Source organism: Odocoileus virginianus, chromosome 18, assembly GCF_023699985.2.
Source record: "Odocoileus virginianus isolate 20LAN1187 ecotype Illinois chromosome 18, Ovbor_1.2, whole genome shotgun sequence".
Classification (NCBI taxonomy): domain Eukaryota; kingdom Metazoa; phylum Chordata; class Mammalia; order Artiodactyla; family Cervidae; genus Odocoileus; species Odocoileus virginianus.
Genome location: NC_069691.1, coordinates 53,129,953 through 53,149,532, shown reverse-complemented (window position 1 = coordinate 53,149,532; position 19,580 = coordinate 53,129,953). Strand labels below are relative to the sequence as shown.

Here is a 19,580-nt window from a genome sequence, read left to right as displayed (position 1 = left end):
TGAGGTAAATATTACTACCTAAAATCATAGGGAGTCAGTGGACTGGTTTAAACAGTTCTAAAACACTAGCGTTTAGAGGAAATTCCTTGGAAGAATCTATGCTTAGAACAAATGAAAGTCAGAGTAGATTATTATGAACCTGTCAGTGATTATTATGAACATGTTACTTGTAACTTGTTTGAGACTAAATAAGATTCGACTAGAGGGTGTTAGGATAGGGAAGAAACAATAATAATCCACACTAAATGCTAGTAGAATCAGAGGTGGCAGGATAAATTTCTAACTCAAAAACTCAAAGACTTTTGAATTGTGACGCATAACACACATCATAAAGATGCGTAAAGCACACTTGTGCAGAGTGAGTTACTGCACAGCAAGCACTCTTGCAACCTGCTCAGATTAAGAAAATTAGCATGACTCGCTCCAGCAGCTTCCCGACCACACCCCTTTCCCTTTCTCTGGAGATAAATACTGTTATCTCTTTGTCTGGTCACTTGGTTGCTTTCATTTATGGTTTGATCATCTAGGTATGCATCATTGGGATTATCATGTAGCATGCCCTGCTTTTGAAGATTAAATAAATTGAGTCATACAGTACATATTTCTTTGTTTCTTGCTTTTACAAAGCATGATTTTCAAGAATCTTTGTTGCAGGGAGTAGCTGTTGTGACGTTGCTCTAGATTATGTCACTCTTTTTTGTCGATATGCCACAGTATAGATATTCATTCTGCTACTGATGGATCTCCTAGTTCTTAACCATTTCTGGTGGGTACAGACACTGCTGTTTTAACTGTGGTCCGTGTATCCTGGTGGGTATGTGCACAAGTTTCACTGGCCTGGGTGTGAACTTGTCAGGTTATAGGCTTTATTTTTTATAGTGTTGATTCAGTTTACACTCAGGTGACTATGTATGACAGCTCCACCTTCACCAGCTACTTGGTGTTGTCTGACTTTTGATGTTGTCCATCTGCTGAGTGTGTCATGGATTCTGATTGTGGCTTTAATTTGCATTTCCTTGGCATCTTTTCATGCTGAGGGGCTATTTGAAAAAATTTTTTGAAGTACCTATGCAAGTCATCTGCTGATTTTTCTATCGACCTGTGTGTCTTAGAGATATGTAAACGTTAGTCATTTTCTATATGCAAGCTTTCCATTACATGATTTTATTCTGTGGGTGGTGTTTCACTCTCTGTCTCAGTCTGGTTGGCCTGCTATAACAGAAATAGCACAGACTGGGTGGCTCTAACCCCGTGCATTAATTTCCCACAGTTCTAGAGGCCAGCACACTCCATGTCTGCTGCAGAGGGGCCACTTTGGTTCCTGGTCTGCCGTTTTTTCTGTGTCCTTCAGGGAGCTCTGTTATAAGGGCACTAACCCCCTTCATGAGGGCTCCACCCTCATGACCTAATCACCTCCCAGAGGCCCCACCTCCAGATGCCACCACACTGGTAATTATTTCTCTCTGTATACATTTTGGTGGGATACACACATTCGGTTGTAACATTCTCCTAATGGACAGACTCTGTTCATCAGATGTTCTTAATTGTAATATGGTCCTGGATAATAATGTTTTGTGTTATGACTAATGGTTTTTGTGTCTTGATGAAAAATTTCCCTGCCCTCAGTTCATGAAGATATTCCTCCCTATTATTTTGTGAGAGCTTCGTTGGCCTTCCACATTCAGGTCTATAATCATCTGAGACATTTTTGTAAATGTGTGTGGATTAGGGTGTATATAATTTTTTTTTTCATGGAAATAGCCAGTGGTCCAAATACCACTTATTTAAGAAAACCATTTTTTACCCACTCTTTTATAGAGCCACCTCTGCTATATATCAAGGGTCATATATAAAGGAGGGTCTATTTCTAGACTCCCTATTATATACTTTTGGTTATTTTAATAGCTTTATGTCAAAAGCACTCTGTTTAAATCACTGTAAGTCTATAAACAGTCTCAGTGCCTAGTAAATAAAGCAACTCTCTCCTGTTCTCTAAGAGTGCCTTATTTATTCCTGGGCCTTTTTATTTCCATGTAAGCTTTAGCAGTTTGCCACAAAAATGTCTTTTTTTTTTTTTTAAATAAAGTATAGTTGATACACAGTGTTGTTAGTTCCTGTTGGGATATTGACTGTCATTAAGTCTGAATCTTTGAATCTTTCAGTTCATGAACGTGATGTACTTCTCCATATATTTGTCTTTTTAAATGCCTTTAGTCTTCCTACTGACTTTTGTCTTCATTCTTTATTACACTTGTTCATAGGTAATTTTTAAATGCTATTGCTATTTAATGCAATTTTTATTTTAAAATTTAACATGCTAACTGCTGGTATATTTTGAAATTCAGTTGTTTGTTAAATATTTTTAAAAATTTATCCACTTTAGCTCTTACTAATTCTAATGACTTATTTGTGATGTCTTGACGATATAGTCATATCATTGGTTAGTAGTGGAAAATTGAGCCAACTTAGGCACTGAGGTCTGTCTTAACTACTGTTCAGCTCTAGGTAGTGGTGGTTGTTCTTCTGTATCTATTGCATTGCTGCTGCTGCTCTATTAATATGTATGTCTAAAAGATGATTCTTTTAAAGACTACTACATCTAAAAAATAAATAATTCCTTATAATCAGTGATCTTCTCTATTTCACATTTTCCCAATTGTTTCCCAGTTGTTACATTGAAACTGGTTGATAAATCCTTTAAATCTTTTAAAAAAAATTTCTACAGGTCCCCCCCCCCCCCCCCCCCGTTTTTTTTTTTTTAATTCATTTGTTGATGAAGAAATTTGGTCATTTGTTTCCCATTTTGGGTTTTCCTAATTGTGTTCCTGAGCTCTCACTTAACATGTGTCTCTGTTTTTTTGTTTCCAGTAAATTGGTAGTTAGATCTAAAGGCAAAAAATACTTTTATTTTTAAAGTACTTCTAATGTAGATTTTTTGGGTCCTGTGGGTTAGGAGGGGTTGAAAGATTATATATACCTATGTATGTGTAGTTACAATGTATGGTTATACACTATCCTGTGTATACCTGCCTCCCTGATTCACACACCTCCAGACTACCACATCAGTTTGGGGGTAGGACCGGGGAGCATTTGGGGAGTAGAGACACCTTCCCCCTTTGAAGTTTTAAATCCTTTCATGTGCTGCCAATTCTTGGTTTGGGTTCTTCAGAGGTTTCGTCCTGAGCGTCAACTTAAAACGCACAATGTGAGAACTGTGGGTTAAGCTTTATCTGGGGCAAAATGATGCCTGTAGTCAGGGAGACAGCACCTCAGATAGCTCTGAGAAACTGCTCCAAAGAGGTGGGAGGTGGGGAGGTCAGTATGTGATCGTGGTGGGAAGGGTGGGGGGGCCGGGTGAGGCTCATCAGCCAGCTCACGGCTAGTCATGAGGAGCGGAGGTCACTATGGAGGATTGCAGTGCTTTTCTAGATAAGAAGAGATGCAAGAAATGGGCTCATAAAATCGGCTTCTGAAAATACCTAACTATCTGAAGACCTGTCCTGCCAGTTTTCCCAGAGCACAGAGTGCTTCCTTCCTGCTCTCCACCCTGAACTCCTTTCACATGATGTTGAACATCAGCAGCTCAGAATTTGATCTCCTAGAGGCAGATGGCAAGTGCCAGTTTGTAGGTGACCGAGGCATTCCCCCACCCCACCCGAGTGCCTTGGAATTCTTGAATTTGTCTTCTCTCTTTAACTGTAATTCAGGTTCTTAGTCTGATAATACCTAATCTGTGTCAAAGTCCTCTTTGGCCACACCTTCCAGTTTACCTTGTCCTTTTTTCTAAAGTATAATTAGAAAGCACCTGAGCCTAAATAATGCTTTTACTGGAAGAGAATGTGGCAGCCATGGACCCCATAAGCGTAAGAAATTTGTTTACTTCTGAAATTCTTTAAATTTTCAGATTACTTAAAAAAGATTTATTTCAAAATTAATGAGTGATGTATTTGTTTTTCAAATTTTCAAAAATGTAGAGCTATATACAGTAAAAACTGAATGTACCATCAGCCTCCCCACTTCCATCTCATTCTACTCTGAGTGATAACAGTTAAGTCTAGTGCATCTCATTCTAAACTTGACTGTATACAGATACACTGTATATAATATATACATGCCTACATACAGAAATACAGTGTTCTTTAAAGTATTCATTTTACTCAGGCTACAAAAACATTTACCTATGCAATGCCATCAGTATATTTTATAGGGAAAGTATTCTTCCCCCTTTAGTTAGTGCTGGCTAGCTGTCATTTTTAGTTTTCCTGTGTGAGCAAGTTGTAAATCAGGACAAACAGGTTAAGAGAGTGCCTCCAAATACCAGGAAAACTTGTAGATAGCTTTTCATCTTATAAAAAGGCAGGGAAGAATATGAGTAGTATAAAATGAAATTATTTCTAAATGCCATTTTTAAAAGTCTTGTAATAGTAGACCTTGACATACCAAAGTACCAAAAAGGACCAAATTTACTCTTGGTTAATTTAGCAAAGTTGGCTCTTTGTTTAAAAGTTAGATTTCCTTGTTTTAAAAAATCATTTCAGAGGTTGGGGGCTGGGACAAGACAGGATCGTGGAAGGGGAGTGGGACGGTGGGTGGGCTGGCTCTGACGCCTTTCTCCATGTGGAAAAAAGAAAAAAAAATCATTTCCAAGAAAATGTGAAGAAAACAGAAAGAAAAAGCCACCCACAGTCATATCATAAATGCTAATACCAGAACCAGAGAGAATTAGATAGAACATTCCTGTGGCAGTAACTTGTCTACATTCCTTTCCCAGAACCCTTTTACTCCTAAATCCCAGGTGGGATTTTATAAGAAGGTATGTCTTTCTGAGGTTCAAACTTTTTGAAATAAAAAAACTTCATTTAATCTAACTTTTAAAAAGTTCCCAAATAACTAATAATAACTAAGATGTACTAGACAAATGGTTTTTCCAGTAGTCATGTACGGATGTGAGAGCTGGACAATTAAAAAGGCTGAGCACCAAAGAATTGATGCTTTCGAACTCTGGTCCTGGAGAAGACTCTTGAGAGTCCCCTGGACAGCAAGGAGATCAAACCAGTCAAGGCTAAAGGAAATCAACCCTGAATAGTCATTGGAAGGACTGATGCTGAATCTGAAGCTCCAATACTTTGGCCACCTAATGCGAAGAGCCAACTCATTGGATGAGACCCTGATGCTGGGAAAGATTGAAGGCAGGAGGAGAAGGGGATGACAGAAGATGAGTTGGTTGGATGGAATCACCGACTTGATGGACATGAGTTTGAACAAGCTCTGGGAGATAGTGAAGGACAGGGAAGCCTGGCATGCTGCAGTCCACAGGGTTGCAAAGAGTCAGATATGACTGAGCGAATAAGCAACAACTAGACAAGTTGAATATCTCTCTTCTCTTTACTGTCGTCTGAGTCCTTTCTTTCCTTCTCTTGCCCGCAGTTCTCATATAAAATCATTGAATTGGAGTAGACCTTAGGGTTGGCACATTCAGTGCTTACAAAAACACATTTTACAAAACCCCGGAGTCCTGTGGAACAGCTTTTAATGAATTTTTGTTTAGTGGCATTGCCCACCATAGCTATTTCAGAAAAAGAATCTCATAGTCTAGGGAGGAATCACCTGAGAGGCAGCTGTAAAAATTTGAACTCAGCTTAAATGAGCATTAGCTTTTTTTTTTTTTTGGAATGACAGTTTGAAATGAAACATACTTTGGTGTGTTAAGTTCTACTCTTACAAGACTTTTTTTAAAAAGATGCATTCTATATGGCATTTATAAATAATTTAGTTTTATACTACTTACATTCTTCCCTGCCTTTTTATAAGATGAAAAGCTCTCTGCAAGTTTTCCTGGTATTTGGGGTCACTCTCTTAACCTGTTTTGTCCTGATTTACAACTTGGTCATACAGCGAAAAATAAAAATGATAGCTTTTGAAAATAAAAATGATCCATTTTGAAACGTTCTGTAGCCTGAGTTCCCTTATTTCTAGTTTCATAAAATGTCTAGCAAGGAGACCATTAGAGTACACGCTGAGACATATTTCACTAAAGCCCCCTCCCCCCACCTTTTTACAGCACAACGAAAATCTCTGTGAGGTAGGAAAAGTAGAAGTCAGGAGAGAGGAAAGTCTCCCAGCTACTAAGTCTCTTTTTGCATAATTTGACAACTAGCAAAGTTACCTAGGATGTTAAGTTTCTTTCTTAAACCTCGACGTCTTTCTTAACTAGCTGGTTCCTGAAGGAAGGAGGCTGCTGAAGGGGATTAGTAATGGTCCAGTTACTGAATTTTTGAAGCCACAGTAGAAGTCTGCATTAGTACATCTTAGATACTTAAGAATAGACTTAAAAACCAAGTGTCTTGAAGACTTCGGTATCTTCTGTTTCTTTATGTTTATGATTCACGTGACGTGGCTACATATAAATTTGTGTATTTATACGGTAAAATCACGTGGCCTTTTTAGCGTGTCATCCCCACTTACCTAAGTTGGGAATGAAATGTTTCATTCCTTCTGTACGCGCATAATTTCTTTGCACAGCTCTGTATTCAGAAATCGACAAGTAGGTCTCTGTCGCCTTGCTGTAGTTGCCCCCTTGCTGTGGAGGCTGTTTGGTCTGTCACCCCTGGTCTTAGTCACCGTTACACGTTGCGGGGCCTGACTGATGGGGAGGCGAGCCCGTCGCCCTGGCAACCGTGGCGCCTGGGTGACGTCAGCCCGCGAGGCTGCGCGCGCCGACAGGTCGGGCATGGCGACTACCCAACCTGCTGCGGCGGGGTTCCGGGGCGCGCGCGGGCGGTGAGCTCGCGAGCTTTCCCTCAGCTTCTTCCTGCGGACCTCGGCCATGGACGCCGCCTCCGACCCCTACCTGCCCTACGACGGGGGCGGAGACTGCATCCCCCTGCGGGAGCTGCACAAGCGAGGTAACGCGGGTTGTTGGGCTGGTCCCGGCCGCGGTGAGGCCGATGGAGGTCCTGGTCGGCGGTTCCCTCCGTGCGCAGCGCGGCCGCCGTCACTGCGCGCACAGGTCCTGTCGCGGGGCGCGGGCGGCGGTGCTTCTCCTCCTTAATTAAGGTGCCACTGGGTTTCAGCTGCTGTCGCCTACCATGGAGCTTTGCACCCCGAAGTCAGTTCCTAGGAGAAGCTCTACCTGCTTAAAGAGGAACACATTTTCATGTCAGTATTTTTTATTTAGTGTGCTTTCAGCTGAGTGACTATATTGTCTTCCATAGGTATCTGGTAAAAATTAGTGGAATGATACCAACACACGGAGTCATTTTCACAGATCAGAAAGAATAATAGTGGTTTGTAAAAACCAGAAAAGCGCCCAGCATTCATGTAAATCTTTCGGCAGGCACTGCCAGAACTGATTACATGTTAATTAAACTGCCCTTTTTTCATTTTTCTTAAACTGATCGTTCTAAAAATAGACAGGCAGTTTTAGAAAAAAAAAATTGAACCTCAAAAAATCTCTGAGCAAAACAAAACACAAACTCTGAGCTAGATGCCTTCCTGAGCCTTTATGAGTTTGAATTTATAAACTTCATATTATAAACTCATTTTTTAAAGTAAGGAAGTCATGATTTTCCTGAGCGTATTTAGCCTCTTTTATTTAAAATATATTATGATAACACCTTCTTTTGGTGTTATGTTCCATTAGGATTAAAAAAAGGTAATATATTTGACAAATATTTATTGAATTGTGTCTTCTAGACAATATTTTAGGCTCTGAACAGTTGAAACATCCTGTGGTAGCCTGTTGTTTATAAAAGCGTGCTTGAGAAAATGAAGATCATGTTACATATATTGTCCTTTTTAGTAAAGTATGCATATGTATATGTGTGTATATACATGTTTATATATATAAATTATTTTAGAACATTTGGGGAAATACCTAAAAGCATAAAGAAGAAAATTAAATTTTCTCATAGTCTTTGCACCCAGAATTGCTGGGATTGTTTGTTTTTCCAGTTCTAACATGTTCCTCCTGCTCTCCTTTTTCCTATGCTCTCATCATTCCTTTTCTGGTACGAATTTCTTTAAACGGGATGTGAATGAATGTGACTGCTCAACTGTCACAGTATTTGCTAATCAGCAATTAAACTGTGTTTTCTTTGAGCTGTTTCAACATCCATCTGTTGATTTGTAATTTATAATAAACCAGGAGACATGCAGTTGGGAAATTTAAATTCCCCGTGATAGACTTGACAGTCTTTACCACAGCTTAGGTATGGACCTCACCTCTGTATAAGGTATGCAAGTAATAAGAGATCAGCCAAACCTTATGTGCAAGTAGGCGTGGTTCCTGATATGGTTATTATTAAAATAGAAACTTTTTGTTTCTATTATGTTTTCACAAATGGTTCTTTAGAAATCTTGCCTAAAGTCTAAGTCTCTTCCACTCTTGGCATCATAGATGGGTTCCTCATACTTTGAGGAGACCTTACCCAGCTAACCTAAGCCAGTGTTTTTGAAGTAACATTGTGTCATTGTAGTACAAATCAGTTGGTTATTAGGCTTACTTGACTGTATCCTAGTATCTATGGATAAGAGGTTTTCCATAATTTATGACTTTCTCTGACCATGGGTCAAACAAAGGAGCTGGAAGTGGAGAAACAGAAACCAAGAAAAGAGTCAGCTACCCAAGGAGGACAAAATGGCAATGAGGAAAGAGCTCTTGGGGCTGGGGAAGAGTGAAGAGGCAGCAACCAAAGTATAAAATTGTGAAGGATATCAGCAAAGCAAATGTGACTGTTTATGGAATTACTGAGTGCTGGAATTAGGAATTACCTGTGTGGAGTAAATTAAATTTAATGTTCATTGTCAAGGCGAGATGGTAAATGATGAAGGTTCCAACTTAAGTGAATAATATAGAGACTAGAAATGTATGTAGATATAAAAATAGAATTAATGTATTTTTGATGGGTTAGAAATTAAGATGACATTTTAGAAATAGTTATCTTTTGGGATATATTTCCTTCCTATACAGACACTATTAAGTTCTTTCGTATAATGTCTTTTCCATCTTCATCAGGGGAAAAAAAGAAGCTTTAGTTTTTTTGGAGTTTTGGATTTGGATTGCTAGTTTTATACTCTGACTTCCTTCCTGAAGTTTAGGTGGTTTGGAGGTAGAATTCTTTTTTATTCTAACAGGCCCTTATAGTGGGTTTGATCTTTGGGGTTTTTAGCATTATTTGAATACTGTCTCATTCAGAGTTTTTGTTGAGCTCCTGTGTGTGAGGCGCGCTCCGGTGCTGGAGAACTGGTGGTGGTATTAGTGACGCACACAGTGACTGAGAGGCGCACACTGCCGTGGCGCTGGCGGTAAAGAACCCACCTGCAACGCAGGAGACACAGGAGGTGCAGGTTCAGTCCCTGCGTCAGAAAGATGCCCTGGGCGAGGAGGACATGGCAACCCACTCCAGTCCGGGATTCTCACCTGGAGAATCCCATGGACAGAGGAGCCTGGTGGGCTATAGTCTATGGGGTTGCAGAGTTGGATACGACTGAAGTGACTTAAGTGCTTTACCTTTACCAGTTCCTTGATGTGTAACAAACCATTTTAATCTTCACCACAGACTGTGGAGTAGGTACTGTTATAATTCTCATTTTCCTGTTGAGGAAACTGAGGTACAGAAATGTGCAGGAAGAGTCAGGGTTCGAAGCAGATGATGAGACTCATGCTCTGGTCATAGAAACACTGCTTTGCATTGTGTACGTCCCTGCAGTGACTTGGCATGTGCAGCTTGGTAGGGACGTACGAAGGCTTCCCGGGTTTAAAAAGCACAGAACCCCAAGGGAGTTAAAACATTTCTCATGAATGATACAGACTGCATGTTCTGTGAATCTCTTCACGCGTGGCGGTGAGGGAGAGGAGTCTCCCTTGACAAGTGTTGTCAAAGTTGGCACATGCACAGGGGATTTGATGTGCGTTCCTGGTGGGGAGGATAGGCTAGTTAGTGACTCAATGGGACTGCGTGCTGGTTAGTGTTGTTCTGTCATGGGGTCAGCAATAGGGTCCTATAGGAAGGTGGCGGAATGCCGGGCCCCAGAGGACCTTGAATGCCAGACGAACATTACAGTCTTAAACTGTAAGAGGTATGCTTTTCCTTTTTAAGTTTGATGGTTTTTTTTGAGGGGGGCGGTGCATCTAGTGGCATGTGGGATCTTAGTTACATGACTGAGGATTGAAGACCTGGCCCACAGTAGTCAAAGTGCTGAGTCCTAACCAATGTACCAGGGGGATTCCAGAGTTGGTTGTTTTTTTAGTTTCTAACTGAAGTTGTTTCTTGACATCTATTAGCTCAGAGACAAATTTAAGTAAAGCTTTTTTTCTTTCTTTTGTAACAGATGAATTTGTCCATTTTTATTCCCTCCTGAAAGTATCAGTAGTTAGCATTCTTTGGTCATTATTTGAATATTCATGTTCTTGATGATATTCTTATTGCCATAGGGGTGTTCTGTAGGTTCCTTTGTAAATATGATTTTAGAATTCAAATCCTTATTGTATGTCTATTGCCTTTAATCTTCTAGCCAACTAGAAAATTAAATCTCTTCTTACAGATTGGTTCATTGGAGTGTAAATTACAGGAACAAATAGGGATTGTGTGTGTGTGTGTGTGTGTGTGTGTGTGCTGTCACTCAATTGCTGACTTTTTGTGACCCCATGGACTGTAGCCCACCAGGCTCCTCTGTCCATGGGATTCTCCAGGCAAGAAGACTGGAGCGGGTTGCCATTTCCTACTCCATTTCCTACTGACTCCTACTGCTATTTCCTACTTCGGGAATCTTCCTGACCCAGGGATTGGCCCTGCATCTTTTGTGTCCCCTGCATTGAAAGGCATATTCTCTACCACTGTGCCACCTGGGAAAGTCCAGAGATTCTTTTCCTGATGTCAAAGAGTGTTTCTGTTATAAAATAATAGTATGAAACAAAGCCTGCCTTTAAGTTTATTTTGCCCACAGTATATGAATTTAAAATTGTCAGTAAATGTATTCCATGTTACTCTGTCTGGCTCTGTTCTCTAAAACTAACTGACACTTGGTATGATTAATTTTATTCCATCTCGTGACTTGTTGTAAGTTAAAAATGCTTTGTATTTCCAGATACCAAAACGTGAGCAAGTCTCTGGCCCCACACGTTAGGTTTATGGTTTTGGCTGTTTTACCAGCATTGAGGTTACTGTTTTGTGCTGACATGAGGCCACAGGAGACTGGTGGCTTAAGTTGTATTTTAAAGTTTTGTATCTGTTTTTTAATAAACATGTTTAATGTATAGCTTTTTGGTAGTCCTTTGAAACCTTAATCAGATCAAGAACGGAGATTCAGTTTAGTTTGTCAGTTTATTCTTTGCCAATGGAGAGAGCAACTTTCGTGGATTTTATTATTCACATGATATGGGGATATCTTACACGCAGAGAGAATAAATGAACATGGAACTTGTTTCCTGTCATGCAGATGTCTTAATCCTCACTTCATCATCCCTACCTTCAAGAACGTGGCTTTTTATTTTGAGGTATCAATAGAACTGATAAGGAAACAGTGAATTGAGTAATTTAGCATTGCTACCCGCTGGTTGTGTATCTTCTGTCAGCTTCTTTGGCATTTAGTTTTAATTTCCAGATTTTTGCAGTTCAAATAGATTGCAGCTAAATATGACTGGATGGCAGAGCAAATGTAAAGAGCAAATAAATACTGTATTTATCATATTTATCCAGCAGATGTTTAATTGGCCACCTATTAAGTAGGTGCTTGCCATTTAATCTTTAATCTTTCATTTGGAAGTCTGTTAACATTCCAGAACTTCCACTGTCAACTTAGAGCATTCACTTTCCCCTCCCTCACCAAAGTGACCATTTCTTATCAGTAATGTCACAGAGGGAAGAAAAAAAATATATTGGGGACTAGACTTCCTGCTCTTATTTAATGGACACATGATACTGGGTTGTAGGAAGTATGCAGAATTTTAGATTTCTCTCTGCCTTCTTTCGTAAGTTACAATAAAAGTGCATATGTTATATGTGTGTGTGTGATGGATAGTAATCTGCCTATGAGGTTAAATGGCAAGGGTCAGTGCTCTCCCGACTTTGAGATTGACTCCAGAGATAATAAGTACTAGTCTTAGTAAACAAGCATGTACCTGCTTTAGCATGCAGGACTATTATTTGGATAGGCTTCCTTGGTGGCTCAGGCAGTAAAGAATCTGCCTGCAATGTGGAAGAGCCAGGTTTGATCTCTGGGTCAGGAAGATCCCCTGGAGAAGTGAATGGCAACCCACTCCAGTATTCTTGCCTGGAGAATCCCCAAGGGACAGAGGAGCCTGGCGGCTACAGTCCATGGGGTCACTAAAGAGTCAGACATGACTGAGCAATAATGCATGTTATCTGGATATTCATTTTAGACTACTGAAGGTGTATGGTGGTGAAATTTACTAGTTAATAAGTTCAGTTTAAGATGTAACAACTACGTACCATTTTTAGCTCAGTTCAGCAAATACATAATTGAGGACTAGTGGATAGGAATATAAAGGTTTCTATTGGTGGGAAGCCAGATAATAATATCTGTATTTCTATTGTTCATTTTTTGTCAAATTACAAGTTTCAACATGTTAGGTTGTGACCAGTATTTAAAAAAAGAAAAAAAAAGAAGGAAGGAAATAGTTAAAGTATCAGAGGATATGCTAACTAGTAACTATGCTAAACTTTGTTTTTACTTAGGCTACATATCTGTACAGTATGTCAGAAATGTTTCTAGCTGTGAGCAAGGAAAGCAGTGTGGTAGCCGGGTTATGAGTAGGTCCCTGTGGAGGGTCGGTGGGCGGCTTCCTGTGCCTCAGCTGCGTCTGGAGCTCCCTGAGGATGAGAGTGGGATGTCCTGTTGTCGCCGACCCTGCTGAAGCACGGGGCTTTGAGCGGCAGGACCAGAGCAGGGCCCGTGACAGCTGTCGCAGCCACCTTGCGGTCTGGAGCCGAAGGCAGAGCGGCTGGTGACCACGGGGAGGGTCTGTCCCGTTCATCCTCTGAGCTCAGTGCACGCGCATAAGGGTTCTGAGAGAAGGCACCATCAACAGTCTCAATGGCCTCTGGGTGGGAAGAACTATCTTACTTCTGTTGTGGTCTCATTTACATTTTTCCTTTTTCACCTGTGCGTTGGAATTTTATCTGCAAAACTATTAACACATCCAAGGTCACAAGGACTCACTCTTCTCTCTCTCTATTTTTTAAGAGTTTAATAATTGTAGCCCTTACATTTGGGCCTGTGATCCTTTTTGAGTTAAGTTTCATGTATGGTGTGAGGCAGGTAGGGTCCAACTTCATTCTTTTACATGTGGTTAGCCTGTTGTTGCAGAATCATTTGTTAAAGACTGTTCTTTTCCCATTGGTGAAAATATTTATTTAAATAATAATATAACCAGAAAACTACTAGAGCTCATTAATGAACTTGGTAAAGTTGCAGGATGCGAAATTAATATGCAGAAATCTGTTGCATTTCTCTACACTAAAAATGAAAAGTCCGAAAGAGAAATTAAGAAAACAGTCCCATTTACTATTACATTAAAAGTAATAAACCTACATGAGGACACAAAAAACCCTGTATTCTAAAAACTGTAAGACTGATGAAGGAAATTCAAGATGACACAAAGAAATGGAAAGGTATACTGTGTTCTTGGATTGGAAGAATCAGTACTGTCAAAATGACATAGATTTTGATGATGGTCATCCTAACCAGTGTAAAGTGATCCTCACTGAAGTTTAAATTTGCTTTCCTCTAATAATTAGTGATTTTTGTTGTTGTTCATTGGCTAAGTCATGTCCTACTCTTGGCAACCCCATGGCCTGCAGCACACCACGCTCCTCTGTCCTCCACTTTCTCCCAGAGTTCGCTCAGATTCATGTCCACTCAGTCGGTGATGCTATTGAACCATCTTATCCTCTGCCACCCCCTTCTCCTTGTGCTTTCGGTCTTTTCCAATTTTGAGCATCTTTTCATTTGCTTTTCATGTGCATATTACCCCAGGCAATGTACAGATTCAGTGCAATTCCTATCAAATTACCAGTGGCATTTTTCTCAGACCTAGAACAAAACATTTTACAATTTGTATGGAAAGACCCCACCCCACCTCCAATAGCTGAAGCAATCTTGAGAAAGAAAAATGAAAAATGAAACTGGCAGAATCAGGCTCCCTGACTTCAGAGCGTATTTACAAAGCTACACTAATCATGACAAAAGAACAGAAATATAGATCAGAAGTGAAACAGGAAAGAAAGCTCAGAGATAAACCCACTCACAGGTGGACGTTTATCTTTGACAGAGGAGGCAAGAATATACAATAGAGAAAAGACAGTCTCTTCAGTAAATGGTGCTGGGTAAACTGAACAGCCCATGTAAAATAATGATATTAGAACATTCTCTAACACCAAACACAAAAGTAAACTCACAGTGGATTAAAGACCTATAAACTTCTAGAGGAAAATGTAGACAGACACTCTGACCAGTCACAGCACTGTCTTTTTGAATCCACCTCCTAGAGTGATGGAAATGAAAATAAACAGATGGAGGCTAGTTAAACTTAAAAACTTTTGCACAATAAAGGAAACTGTAAACAAAACATAAAGACAGCTTATGGAATGGGAGAAGACATTTGCAAATGACATGACTGACAAAAGGATTAATCTCAAATACACAGCTCATACTGCTCAATATCCAAAAAAACACCCAAACAACCTAATAAAAAATTTGACATTTCTCCAAAGAAGACATACAAATAGCCAAAAAGCACATGAAAATATGCTCAATATCACTAATTAGTAGAGAAATGCAAATCAAAACTACAGTGAACTGTCAAACCAGTCAGAATGGTCATCATCAAAAAATGTACAAACAGTAAATGCTAGAGAGGATGTAGAGAAAAGGGAACCCTCCTACACTGTTGATGGGAATGTAAATTGGCACAGCCACTCTGGAGACTAGTATGGAAGTTCCTTAGAAAATTGAAGATAGAGCTACCATATGATCTTGCAGTCCCATTCTTTGGCATATTTCTGGAAAAAACCATTATTCGAAAAGATCCATGCACCTCAAGGTTCATAACAACACTGTTTACAATAGACAAGATGTGGAAGTAACCTCAGTGTCCATAAACAGATGAACAGAGAAAGATGATGTACATACATACAATGGAATATTACTTAGCCATAAAAATGAAATAGTATCATTTTCAGCAACATGGATGGACACAGAGATCATCATAGTGAAGCATGCTGGACAGAGAAAGACAAATATATGGTATCACTTATATGTAGAATATAAAAAATGAAATGGGGCTTCCCAGGTGACTCTGGTAAAGAATGCACCTGCCACAGCAGGAGACATGGGTTTAATCCCTGCGTCATGAAGATCCCCTGGAGAAAGAAATAGCAACCCACTCCAGTATTGTTGCCTGAAGAATCCCATAGGCAGAGCAGTTTGGTGGGCTGTAGACCCTGGGATCACAAAGGGTCAGTCACGACTGAGCAAGTGAGCGCGCACACACACACACACAAATAAAATCATACATGAACTTACATACTAAGCAGAAGTAGACCCACAGAGGTAGAAAAAAAAATTACGATTACCAAAGGGGAAAAGGGTGGAGAACAATTTAGGAATTTGGGGTTAATGTATACACACTACTATATATACATAAAATAGGTACCCAACAAGGGCCTACTGCATAGCTCAGGGAACTGTCCTCAGTATTCTGCAATAGCCTGTGAGGAGGACCTACTGCATCGCTCAGGGAACTGTCCTCAGTATTCTGCAATAGCCTGTGAGGGAGAAGAGTTTGAGAAAGAGCAGACGCACGGCGTAGCTGTGTCGCTTTGCTGTGCAACTGGCACTAAGCAGCAGTGTGCGTCAGCTGTGTCTCAGCACAGAACAAAACAACGCAGCATAAACTTGAAACTGGGTTTTCCGCAGAGAATGGAAAACTTCTTTGTTTAGATTGCATTTATTAATAAATGTGTTTACAGTGGAATGCATGCATTTTATAAAGTGTTGTGTTTGGGGAAAAAGACAAAAGTCCTCTTATAAGTAAAGTTATTTTTGCAAGAAAGCTCACTCATTGGGCAGTAACTAACTAGAATCACTAACACTGAAGCACATCGTACTTGCTGACACTTGAACTGTGAAATGTTGCTGGTGATATTTAAGTTATAAGATGTCCGCTTCATGGAAAGTTTGGTCATTTATGGTGCGTTTTAGAAGTTCGTTTTTGTGGCCATACCAGGCATAATGAATTAAGTTATGTTAAAAAATCTACCGGATTTTTGCTCAGTATACAGTTCTAAGAAGAAATCATTGCTCATATTTGTAATACAATTTTTTTCTTCCCTTTGTCATATTGCTAGTCTTTTGGTTACTATTAATACCATGTAAGTAATATAATAAGCCCATTTTAAGTTCCAAAATATTTGAGCAGAAACAGTAACTTGTGTTTATTGATTTCCTACTGTTTGTCAGATATAGTATATAATAGTAGGTATTTTACACGGTTTATCTGCAGTCCACATACCATATTCTGTGGGTGGGTGAAATCACCTAGGTACCTGAGAGATTAGTAGGTAGTTCCTGCTGGCTTATGTGGCAGCCGTGGCATTTGAATCTAGGTCTTTCTGACCTCAGAGTGCATTAGGTCATGGGGTTTCTCTACTGGGCCATGCTGCAGAGAAAGTGATCTTTTCTCTACTTTCATTGTTTTCCAGGCATGGGCTGTATTGAGGGGTGGACACGGCATCTGGCATCAGACCTCCAGGAAAGTTTTTGTGTTAAATCTGGGAGCTACTGATCTGGGACTGTCCTGTGTCCTGTTATCCTTTTGAAGTTCAGGTGTCAAAATGAATAGACTCCTGCTGTCTGTATATCACTCCCAGTCAGTCAGTCAGTCCAGCCGCTCAGTCGTGTCTGACTCTTTGCGACCCCATGGACCACAGCACGCCACTCAACATGAGTCCTTCCAATGAACACCCAGGACTGATTTCCTTTAGGATGGACTGGCTGGATCTCCCTGCAGTCCAAGGAACTCTCAAGAGTCTCAGCACCACAGTCCAAAAGCATCAATTCTTCAGCGCTCAGCTTTCTCTATAGTCCAACTCTCACATGCCCACATGACTACTGGAAAAACCATAGCCTTGACTAGATGGTGATGTTGAAGCTGAAACTCCAATACTTTGGCTACCTGATGTGAAGAGCTGACTCATTGGAAAAGACCCTGATGCTAGGAAAGATTGAGGGCAGGAGGAGAAGGGGATGACAGAGGATGAGATGGTTGGATGGCATCGCCGACTTGATGGACATGGGTTTGGGTGGACTCCGGGAGTTGGTGATGGGTAGGGAGGCCTGGCGTGCTGCGGTTCATGGGGTCACAAAGAGTCGGACACGACTAAGCGACTGAACTGAACTGAACTGATGCATTTAATGACTTGAAATGGTTTTTACAAAGTGTGTCGAGTAGTGAAAATATGCTAAGTAATGAAAAGCTTATAAATACATATGGCTAGTTTGATTTTACTTTTTTTTTCTTGTAGAAAATGTGAAAAGCTGAAGCCAGTTGCCAGTTTAACTGTTTTAACTCTCTTGTTTACTCAATTGCCTCTCCTCGTTTCCCCCGCAAACCTTACGTAACTGTATAGACTTGCTTCTTCATCTGTTCTTTTCTCACCCCAAGGCTTCTTGCAGAAACTCCTTTTTACTTTAAAACATTTTGAAACCCAGAATCCCATTGCTTACAACTCAAATGTATTGCCTTTTAAGATTTTGCCTGTTCTTTTTGGTTTCAAAAGCTTGAGTTTGAAACTCAGAAGCTATAGTGCTGAATCTTGTTCTCTTGATTTTCTCTGTGGCGGAGGGTGTTTCCTGAATTGGTGGGGAGCATGCGCACAGAGGATGAGGAGATACTGTTGGACAAAGGACGTTGATTATTTCTGAAAGGTGTTCTGGTGTGTCTGTGCTGCTGTCTGCATCAGTGAGTGCTGCACGTGCTTGGAGAGACGTCCAAGTGAATGGTGCCGCTCTGTGTTCCCCCAGCTCCGAGAGGAGTCGTCAAGGCGGGCGAGGAGAGGTCTTATGAGGGAGTGCGGCCTCACCCCTTGGCTAGGAAAGCCCTGTTATGATTTCCTAATTTCCAGTCCTTGAAATACTAATTTAGGAAAGAAAAGGAGATGCACTTTGCCTGTGGGAGAGCTTTCACTTGTGCTTGTGGCATCGCCTCTGAGGTGTGTGCTCTATCATGCAGGAAATGGCGTGGGGTGATGACGCTTGGTAACTTACACTCCTGCTTACAAGAATTTTATTAACACAAAGATGTGATTTGTGTTTATCTCATTTTATCATTTGTAAGGTAAACTTTAAGTGAAATTTAGATTGCAGTGAACTGTACACAAAGGAATAATACTTAGGAATATTTAAAAACCATTGTTACTGTTAGGAACTGTAACGTCTTTGAAATTACTGCTAATATGCAGTGATGCATAGGCATTTCTGTGATCTTGTGAGAAATGAAGTAGGACCCAGTCTTTCCTTTTCTTCTTTGAACTACTCAGATTTCCATGTTTGATAGAACAAACTATAAAATAAAATACGTGAAATGATGTCACAGACATACTGAAGTAAAGGTTTGAAACCCCCCCCTTTTTTAAATTTAATTTTATTTTATTTTTATTAGTTGGAGGCTAATTACTTTACAGTATTGTAGTGGGTTTTGTCATACATTGATGTGAATCAGCCATGGATTTACATGTGTTCCCCATCCCGATCCCCCCTCCCACCTCCCTCTCCACCCGATCCCTCTGGGTCTTCCCAGTGCACCAGGTCCGAGCACTTGTCTCATGCATCCAACCTGGGCTGATGATCTGTTTCACCCTAGATAATATACGTGTGGAAACCCCCCGCCCCTTTTTTTAAATAGCCAGGTAATTCTTGAATTTTATCTAGCAATCCTAAAGCAGACTTTAAATTTTAGAACTATGTTAATTGATTTTGCATTCAATATGATAAATTTTTTTTCAATTATAACCCAGTAAGAAACAGAATGAAAGGAGAGAGGTTAAAGCCACATTGAACTGTCTGCCTTTCTCTGGAGATGCCTTTTCATCATGTTTATCAGAGCCAAAGAAGTATTCTAATCAACTAGCAAAAAGTTTTTATTTTCATACCAAAATCGATCTTGGTTAATTCCAAACCAGTTTGATGTAAAGAGTCACAGAAGGACTCAGACTTCTTTTAGGAATAATTAGAGGGGAAACAGTGAATCTAAACAGATAAACCTGTGGGCTCCCCTGAAGCAAGAAGACCCGTCAGTACTTCTCCTGTACACTGTCACTGTGTCCAGTGGAAGCAAATAGGCCTGAGGGGCAGGCTGACCTCCCAGTAGTCTGCCAGGCACACAGACTGACAGGTGAATTCCGGCGTGAGACGTGCATGGCAGCCCCAGAAATGTCACGGGATGCCCCGAGCGTGAATGGGGTTCCCTGGTGTGAAAAGCTTGAACGCTTTATTTCTGATTTTCAGGAATTTGTAATTACTATGCAGCTCTGTATGTTCGATGTTGGGGTAGTTTCTAC

General features: G+C 40.4%; 1 protein-coding gene and 1 long non-coding RNA gene across 8 annotated transcripts in view; one reads left to right on the top strand and one right to left on the bottom strand.

Moving 5' to 3' along the window:
- Positions 1 to 6,656, bottom strand: part of LOC110144393 (uncharacterized) — a 29,798-nt gene extending 23,142 nt beyond the window's left edge. Inside the window, exon 1 of the long non-coding RNA XR_002315877.2 lies at positions 6,466 to 6,656. This is a non-coding gene — a long non-coding RNA (uncharacterized lncRNA). The remainder of the gene's footprint in view (positions 1 to 6,465) is intronic.
- Positions 1 to 19,580, top strand: part of CLCN3 (chloride voltage-gated channel 3) — a 98,030-nt gene that overhangs the window by 35,520 nt on the left and 42,930 nt on the right. The window contains exon 1 of one of the 7 annotated variants that reach the window (XM_020904345.2): positions 6,711 to 6,905. The exons of 4 other annotated variants lie outside the window; for them this stretch is intronic. In XM_020904345.2, coding sequence (XP_020760004.1) covers positions 6,827 to 6,905 — 79 coding nt within the window. In that variant the 5' untranslated portion in view covers positions 6,711 to 6,826. Of the gene's footprint in view, positions 1 to 6,710; positions 6,906 to 7,136; positions 7,159 to 19,580 lie in introns of those variants that run through there. 2 more of the 7 variants (XM_020904347.2, XM_070480697.1) reach the window with 2 other exon arrangements.